The sequence below is a fragment of the Nymphaea colorata genome, chromosome 9 (genome assembly GCF_008831285.2).
Source record: "Nymphaea colorata isolate Beijing-Zhang1983 chromosome 9, ASM883128v2, whole genome shotgun sequence".
NCBI lineage: Eukaryota > Viridiplantae > Streptophyta > Magnoliopsida > Nymphaeales > Nymphaeaceae > Nymphaea > Nymphaea colorata.
Genome location: NC_045146.1, coordinates 1,671,403 through 1,680,836, shown reverse-complemented (window position 1 = coordinate 1,680,836; position 9,434 = coordinate 1,671,403). Strand labels below are relative to the sequence as shown.

Below are 9,434 nucleotides of genomic sequence, written 5' to 3'. Positions count from 1 at the left end.
CAGTAATAGTGTACCGAAGGACCCCTTAATGACATTATTTCTTTTGACAGAGAACAAACCTTAGTTACACATTCCCCCACCCGCCTGAGAGACGGCTTTCAGGCCTTTTCTTCTTTGAACTGATTCCTTTTCTTCTTTGAACTGACTAACAAAGAGGACTTGGAAGCTCTCATTTTTTTTATTGGCCGTATAAGGCATCGATGCCTTCTTTTCTAACCAGCTGGAGAGGGTTTCAAAGCCCTTATAATTTGCCAAAATCAGAAGGCCTCATTACCGTCCAATTTCTACAAAAAAAAAAAAAGATGGGTTTCAAAACTCCTTTCCTGATGCCCTTCCTTTAACCAAAAGAGAGAGAGAGAGGAAAATAATATTAACATAAGTCCAACAAAAAGTTAAACATGAAAAAAAGATTACATTAAAAAATCAGCTCTTAATTCTTATAAGAAGTTGAAGGTACCATCATTTCCCCATAGGTTACAGAAAATTAATTAGACATCATACAAAATGGAGGATGTCATGCGCTGAATTGAGACAACCTCATTCATATAAATAATATCGTTTCTGAAGTTCCAAATGGCACACCAAAATGTGAACAATCAAATTCTCCAAATGGTACTCCATTTCTTTTTGTTTCTCACTCTAAGTGGTTCATGGTTCCAAATTGTAGATATGTTTGTGACTTCAATGAGAGGCATAGACCAGGAAAAGAGATAGAAAGAGAGAGAGATGCTAGGAAAAGGAAGCATGTCTTTAGCATATGAAGAGGGACATCTCTATTTTGATTATCATGGGCACTATATTTCTAAGTTTTAAAGAATGAAACGTTACCTACATAGCTCAGGACCCAAAAGAAGGGGTAGACCCAAAAGAAGGGGTAATGGTATGGCCTTTTGGACTCTTTTCAGAGCAGTGGATTGTAATGCTCTTGCTCACTAGATTCATCTACGTTCAAGAGCCTTCCATGGACCCAAATGCAAAGATAGGAGAAATTTTAGATCCCCTCATATATTGGGTATCAAACCTTACATGAAGATTTTAAGCCAAACTTCTGAATCAAATTGACGGAACTAATAATTCCTATACAAACCCAAGCCACATAAAATATGGGCAAATAGCCATCTCTTAAGGCAAGGTTACGTTTCATCTATTGATGCTTAATTTGTTTTTATACATTAAGTCTAAGAAGGAAGTTGAATACATCTTACAACACATGTTTCAAGCTCTTGGTGTAATTATGTTCAATATTTGAATGTTGAATTTAAAATTAATATTTATGACCGCTTTATATTTTTTTTAAAAATAATGTTTTAGATTATGTATGTTAGCTCCATTCTAGTTGAAGCGGCCAGTGCAGGAACATTGGTAGCTCTCCTTTGATTCATACTATCAATTTCACCAGCATTTGATTGCATTGAAGAATACAATCACCTAAAAAACTAGTGTAAGAGAAATTTGGTGGATATTTAAGAATGGGTTGAGTGTGGAGGTGCATGTTCTTGGTTAGGGAGATGCTTGAATAGGGGAGAAAATTTCTACTAGGTAAATTTCAACTAACTTCTAGAGGGGTTTTCTCTGTTGAGTGCAGTAAAAAATAGGTGGAACTTTCATTTTTTGTTAGGAAAATTTTCACGTCATTCGTGAAAATCTGGTCATGTGTTCGATTTTTATGAATAGTACTATTTCTCTAAACTGCAAATGATCAATGCAGAATATTCTAGTTGACAGTTATCCTACTCTCCACCCAGGTTCCGAAGCAACTCTAGGCCTCGAAGGCAAAGAAAAAGTTGGAGGGTCTTCTCTCCCCCTCTTGTTGATTGCAGTACAAGTTGGTGAAACTTTCACCTTAAAGATGTGTTTCTTGTCTCCACTATTATCCAAATAGAGAATTGCTTCAAAAATAAAGACTAATTAATTTTCTCCCCAAAACAAAAGCAAATTGCTTGTGTTCTAGGGTTAAGTTGTTGTGTGAGATTTACCCAAGAAAAGAGAGTGGAGATCAACCAGTTAATTGGTCTACCAAAAGTAATCATTCTTCACATCAACTTCACTTCACTGCACACTCTCAAAATGCAGTGTTCATGGAAGATCACTATGAAGCAGTAGTCAAAGTCACACAAGTAGCCCAGTAAATGGAGAAGGAAAAAGCTTCTAACTGTCGAAACGAAGACAACCATGAAGGGTGATTTTGTTACAGAAGATTAGGTAAACAAATTTAGCTGTCACGATACAGTGTTAATAGAAGATCACAGTGAAGCGGCAGTCGCAGTCACAGAAATTACCCCGTAAATGGAGAAGATAAAGCTTGTGAACTGCAGAATCGCAGACAACCACGAAGGTTGATCTTGTAACAGGGGAAAATGTGAACGGATTTTAGCTGGCCCAAGTTCGACCCATTAGAATTCAGACACTTATTTTTGCCAACATATTTTACAGAAAATTTATTTTCAAAAAGCTTGCTTCCATGGTTCTGTTCCACCTAATTATTGACCGGCAACTTTGGCTAAAGCGTGACGAAATTTTGACGTGCTGGTGAGAAACTCAATATGTCATATTTTCGTGCCTTGCTTTCTGATTTCTTTCTAAAGTTAACATTATGCTCCCAACTACGAAAGGGGTGTTTGCTTTTTCTCAAGGGGAAGACAGATCTCTTCGAATGGTAACTAGATGTTCGTTATTTCAATGAATGGAAGGGTGGATTCTTTGAATCAGTTGACTGACCAGAACTATGTTCGCCCCAAAAGTCGAATATTTTGCAGAACGCAACGTTCCTTATGTGATTCAAAGATATGATAGTGTCTCAAAGAAACATTGGCAACAATGAGCTTCGAGGGGGGAGTCTGCATCTTCTTGCGGCAGAAGGAACTTTAATTTTTCATTTGGCAGTTATCTTTTCTGTGCTAACAGTCAAACGGAGCTTATTATTAAAATTGTTATACGCGTCGTGTCCTGAAAGAAAGCATTTTTTGGACTTGTGGAATCACTTATTAAGTCTTCTAATTGGAGTCAGCCATGTCTAGGAGCTTCTGCTGTGGAAAAATGGACGGAGAGAGATTATGATGATGGTACGTAAACCGAGAGCGACTTGGGTCCCACAAAGTCTTTTGTTATCAGAGTCAATACCGTGTCTAGCAGTTGTTCAGTAGAAGATGGGAAGTTAGAGAGAGAGAGAGAGAGAGAGAGGTGTGGACACCGCACGCACTAAGGAGGAGGAAGCTTCGTGGAAGCTGAGCAGGGCAGGAGAGAGAGGGAGGGAGGGAGACCCACACGGCCTTTGTGCCTTACTGACTCATCCAACAACAGCGCACGTACTGCCTTTCTTTCATTCTTCCCACTCGCAGTTCCCTCTGTGATTGAAGACACGGTATCTCCTTCGTTCCATAAGAAGAACTGAATTGTGCCTCATAAATCTGAGGGAATTTCGGCTTATCCGAGGGAATTCAGGATTTCTTGTTTGTTGTTCTTGGCGCTGCTACTATGGGGAGGCGATCTGGCGCTTCCCACTCGGAAGGAACACAAGTTTTGAAGACTATCAAGGTGAGGACCGAAGACAAGGAAATTGTTGTCCTTCGGTTGATCCACATATTCCTTGTGGGTGCTAGTCTTTCTAGCAGTATGTGATGACATGGGTTGTGGGTAGTCCCTCAAAGGTCCTTCTGTTCCTCTTTCTGGTGATTTTTTCTGTTTCCTGTAATTGATGTTCGGGTTATGTTGATGATCGTAAAACGGCGAGCCGATGGGTGCTTGACGTCTTTGGGGTGGTGTTGTTTCTTGGTTTTCTCTGGTGTGTTTTAGAGTCGGTTGGGAAATATCTTCCTGTTAAATTTTATTAGGTCCTCTGTTATGTTGGCTGTTGGTACTCTTGATGCTCGTAATTGGTGTGGGTCTACATAATGGAGTTCCTTGGTGTTGAGCTTCTCGCTGCTACCTTTTCCCCTTGTCCTATTACTCGTGCTTTGTAACTACAAGGTCCTGTCCCCTCTCCACTTTTTCTTTTTTGAACATGGTTTTGAATCCTTAACTAACTTTGTTATCATGTTATTTGAAGTCTTCGTCGGTTTCTGTCCAGAAAAACTTTAAACTGCTCTCTTAAGGTTCTGATTATTAGAGAACTTTTAATGATTCGAGTTAACCTTTCTTCCACCAAAATCTTTTAGTACAAACTCTTTTGCGAAATCGAATTATGAGATGTTTTGAGAAATACCTTATATTGGTGTTAAAATGGTTATGGAGTCTTAATTAAAAATGGTTATGGAGTCTTAATTACTATTTGGCTTTCTCAATTTCTCAATAAAAGCATATGATTTTTCTTTCAGGACTTCCACCTTTTAATGGAGTCAGGGTAATACATAATTTATTCTGATGCCATCATGGATTTGTTAATTTCTCTATAATCCCATATCATGTTTCATTATATCATATGAATTGGGACAGTTTGAGTTAATCTGTTCTTAAAATGTTTTCTTAATGAATGGCGTACGTTTGAATTAGTCTTGCTGGAAGAAAATAAGTGGAGTCGTGCGTCTTTAGTTGGTGGAGTTTTCATATGAATCATGAAAAGACGAGTTATATATAGTTAGTCTTAAATATTTTGTCAGGACAAATGTCCTGTTTATTGTTTGACTTTGATCACGCATGTATGGAGTTCTTTGATATTGCTCTAGACGCTGATGTATTTCCTTGTTTCATTTGCTTTCTGACCTTCTGAAGGCCCTAGCATGTTTTGGCTCGTCTTCATCTGATACTGGAAAAGGGCGAAGCAAGCGTTCAGTTAACAGAGTGACCCATGGCTTCCACCTGGTTGAAGGAAAAGCAGGACATGATATGGAGGATTATCATGTTGCGGAATACAGGATGCTAAACAGTCATGAGCTTGGGTTGTTTGCAATTTTTGATGGACATCTCGGAGATAGTGTTCCCAGCTATCTTCAGGCTCATTTGTTCAACAACATATTAAAAGAGGTACAAAGATTCTTCTTGCCACAGCATTAATAGCTTGAAATGTAGTATTCTTTTGTTCTTAGTTGTCTGAGTGGCAATTGATAGTGGTGACATCTAAGGCGTCTATCTTGTCTTTTCTCCCAACTTTCATCACTTTGCATTTGACAGTGGGATTTATTCTTTGTATGTCATTCCAAATTAACTCTAGTAAAATAAGAAAAAATAAAAAAAAAGAAGAAGAAGAAATGGAATGATCTTATCCTTTGCTTTTCTCCAGCATTCTTTGATGCATTTGCTGCAATATATAGAAATTGAGGATTGCTGTGGTTGTATTTCACTACTTTTTGCTGCTTTTGACAAGAATTAACATTATGACTTTTTAGGAATTCCATGTGTTGATGAATCTTTGTTCTTTGTTGATTTAACTGGGATCATAGTCATATTACCCTTGAATCTTATTTTTCTTTTTGTGAGTTTGTCAGCTAAGGGAATGTACTTTACTGGATTTTCTTGTTCTCAGTAGATCTTTTCTTCATATAATGCAGCCTAATTTCTGGAATGATCCTCTAGCATCTATCAAAAATGCTTATCATCAAACAAACAAGTACATCCTTGAAAATCCATCACATTTAGGTCCTGGTGGATCTACTGCAGTTACTGCAATTGTAATTGATGGAAAAGTGCTCATCGTGGCAAATATTGGTGATTCCAGAGCTGTTTTGTGTGATAAAGGCTCTGCTGTTCAGCTCTCAGTTGACCATGAGCCACATGTTGAGAGGAAAAGGATAGAAAATCAAGGTGGTTTTGTGACTGTTTTTCCAGGTATCCTTCTCTTTTGCTTCACTTGAATTTTTTTCAAACTTTGTGATTTTTCTAGGCACTGTTAATTTTCTAACATTTCTTTTTATGTTTTTTAGTTGGACGTTATATTTTTTCTCATGCTCCTCTGTTGTGGTTAAAAAAATTCAGGAGATGTTCCAAGGGTCAATGGCCAGCTTGCTGTTGCACGTGCTTTTGGTGATCAAAACCTTAAAGCACATCTAAGTTCAGAGCCTGATGTCAGACTAGTGCAAGTGAATTCGGGTATCGAGTTTGTTATATTAGCTAGTGATGGTTTGTGGAAGGTAAGCTCTTTATAAATCTGGAATGTTTGATTAGATTTTTTTGCTATGTAACTTAAATGTAATATCTATCTGCAAATCTCCATCTTTTCATTTTGGTATCTCTGCATGCATGAGAAATGGGTTCTTTAGGCACAGGAAGCACTGTCGTGCTTATCTTAATTCCTCATATGATTGTTACCTTTTTTGTCTAGCACTCAGTGGTGGAGCCTGAATTCTGAATTAGGGTGGCAGAGATACATAATAACATGAAAAAAAATGGCAGGATTGCAAACTGTTGAAGTCCAAGAGGAAGTAAAAACTTTTTCACTTGTTAATATATTTTTAAATGCTTTATTGGAAAATAAAAAAAATTGAGATGGTTTGCCTTGTTAAACTAAACTTTCTTTAAATGAGCTTTTAGAAAAACAAATTATGTTTTTCCTCTTTTTGATCTAAAAATTCTTGTAACTTTAATAAACGAATAATAAGATTGTTTAATTTTTCTTTTCAGGTCAACCATGCTTAGATCTATGTCACACAGACACAGCAAAAAGGCCCAGGTGTCCGTGTCGACACTCGGACACGCGGGTGCGGCTAGGACACGGCAGGGAAAAAAAATATTAATTTTAATGTTTTTTTTCATTTTATCAATTTTTTGTGATACATCCAATTATTTCCATCAACAATGCTTTCAAATACTGTGATAAATCAAACTTTTTGTAAGATTGAACTATTAATTTAATGTTTTTTTTATTTTTTTATTTTTTAAAATATAAAATTTGCCGTGTCCACGTATCCAAAAAAAATGAAAATTGCCGTGTCCGCACCCGTATCCCCGTACCCGTATCACACCCGCACCTGTGTGACATAGGCTTAGATCCATTTCAACTTGGTCTTCATGGCAAGGAAGAAAAATAATTCGCAAGCATACATTTAAGTCTTTGTCTCTTACTAAAGAAAAGCCATCTTATCAGGCAATTTAGGAAAGTGAAACCTAACACAAATTTTCAGTAAAAAATACGAGTACTTCGTGGAGAAATTATCTTGAGAAAAGGGAACATCTAATAATCTCCTTTCCAATTGAAAATCAAATGATGTCTTGCATGAATTGATGCTGATGTGGTCCCTTTCTTTCTCTTTTCAAGGACAAATAAAAGAGAAAGACGATTATGCAATAATTCATTTCATGCTTGTTTGAGTAATAACAGCGAGGCTGCATATTTTCCAGAATAGGGTTCATGTCGTTTTATGAAATTTGAAAGAAGTATTGGAAATTTGAGTAGTTGAAGCTTATACAGTGCCAAAAGAGGAGAGCCAGAGTTGAAAGGAGAGTTTCTCACTTACATCATTCGATGCTGTGCATTAGATTTCATCTTGTACCGCTCCTAAGTAATCAAAGAAAGAACTCATTTTTTTTTCCATTGCCTTTCTCATGTATTTTTAAGTGAGACTTTCATCCTGTATGGCTTCTAACTTCTAAGTGATAAAATAAAAAAAAACTTCTTTTTTTTTTTTTCTGTCACATATCACCTTGCATCTATAGGAAGAACTTTTTTTTTCTTGATTACTTTTCTTGTTTATTTTTTAGACCGAAGACTTTCATCTTGTATGGCTCCCAAGTGATAAAAGAAAGAAAAAAACTTCTCTTCTTTTTTCGATTACCTTTCATTGTGCATTTATAAGACAATGCCAGCTCAATTTCTGAAAAAGTATTGTCCTTAATTTTTTGAGGAATCTTTCATCAGTGGTTGTGAATGACTTGTGATGTTTTTGGACTTAGTTTTATAGGAACTAGTCAGAAATACAGAAACACGAAATGGGAAAAAATAAGGTGCCCACTGGAAAACTTAATTGGGCAGATCTCACTCCTAATAGCTTTTATGTTCTAGAATTTTAATTGAGTGTCAGCGGTTGCCTAGCTCGAGCTGAACATGGCTTTTCTGCTGTTATCTTGTCTGCAGTTTAATCCCCCTTCAGTTTTGATGTACCCTCTAATTCCCGTGTGACCTTTTCTGTATTTCTCATTTTAGTTCAGGCATTTGAGATTATTGATTTTGCTGTCCTGCATATTGGCAAGCAGTAGAAATATCTCCCCGCAGATCTCATATATTGCTGGAACTTCCAGTCTCAGAATTGGGTTTCATTATGCATAAAAAAATCGCAAGTTACCTGTTCAAAAGTAAAAATATTGCCTTTTATGTGTCTCTGTGCATCATTAATATGAAATTATTTGAGATAGGTCAAATGGGTTTGGTAGTCCCATCTCCTCCTCCGCCCCCAAGCACCCCCCCCCCCCCTCCCCCCTTCTCTTTGTTAATTACTAGCTTCATATCATCATTAGGACCAAAATTTAACTATCAATTTACAGTGTCTATTTTTTAATGCATGACTATTCTAAGCCCAGGCGTATATGCGTTTGGTTAAAAATTTTGATTGAGAGTCCACGGACTTAGCTGTCTGTAACTAGTTCCCTTTAATCTTTAGTTGGTTCTTGGAAAGTTGCTGCATTTGGCCGCTCTATCCTGTGCATTGTATGTGCTGCTTTGCCTTTCGAAACTTTCATGGCTGGTCCTTTTTGTGTGTTTTGGATTGAGAGAGGGGGGGGGGGAGAGAGAGAGAGAGAGAGAGAGAGAGCATTAGTTTTGATTCTTTGAATCTTTTGTTCAGTGGTAAAAGTAAAATTCGTAGAAGGCATGAGAAATATATTATGCTATACCCAAGCATGGGATAATTTGTGGAATTTCTATTTTTACTTCATTCTAAAGTATTTTTCTTGTTTTAATTGATGCATTGATGTCATAATTAATGCTTTGTAGGAAGTTTTCATGCCCATGTTTTAAATAGTTATATATCTACTACTACACAATAAACGTCTTTAGTTAAAGAGTTCCTTGTTTTAATTCAGGTTCTCCAGAACCAGGAAGCTGTTGATTTGGTCAGGCACATTAAAAATCCACAGACTGCAGCAAAGCGCTTGACTACTGAAGCTCTGAATAAAGCAAGCAATGATGACATCTCCTGCATCGTCATCCGTTTCGGACACTAAAATGCACCAGCTTTCAGTGTCCTACAGAATCGTTCTGAACGGAAGTCACCTCCTCCCTTCACTGGTCCACACGCTACACTTAATGGCAGTTGCAGTGGATTTTGTCGCATCAAAGTGTGCTGGCTTCCGATACTATGATCAGTAAATTGATCGGTGGTGCTGCAGTGGCACTCTGATTTTGTGCCGTGGATTGTGTAAAAGTATATATCTAAAGTTGTGACGTGTACATGATATGTATGATATTGCATTCTTTTTTCCTTTTAGATAGTATGGATGTTCATGTCTATTATTTCATGATTTGTTGAGAATCTTGGTTGCATCGGCTAGTAAACTATGACTTTTGTGTA

At 37.1% G+C, this 9,434-nt stretch overlaps 1 protein-coding gene across 1 annotated transcript; it reads left to right on the top strand.

Moving 5' to 3' along the window:
* Positions 1-3,157: 3,157 nt before the first annotated feature.
* On the top strand, positions 3,158-9,434 carry LOC116260410 (probable protein phosphatase 2C 44). The gene is made up of 5 exons (XM_031638737.2): positions 3,158-3,534; positions 4,708-4,959; positions 5,484-5,760; positions 5,908-6,062; positions 8,947-9,434. Exons 1-5 carry the CDS (start codon positions 3,475-3,477, stop codon positions 9,085-9,087), a joined length of 885 nt encoding a protein of 294 aa, XP_031494597.1. The 5' UTR covers positions 3,158-3,474; the 3' UTR covers positions 9,088-9,434.

Coding starts and splice junctions, on each gene's coding strand:
- LOC116260410 (XM_031638737.2), top strand. CDS start 3,475: ATGGGGAGGCGATCTGGCGCTTCCCACTCGGAAGGAACACAAGTTTTG. Junction 3,535..4,707: donor AAGTTTTGAAGACTATCAAG/GTGAGGACCGAA, acceptor GACCTTCTGAAG/GCCCTAGCATGTTTTGGCTC. Junction 4,960..5,483: donor TCAACAACATATTAAAAGAG/GTACAAAGATTC, acceptor CATATAATGCAG/CCTAATTTCTGGAATGATCC.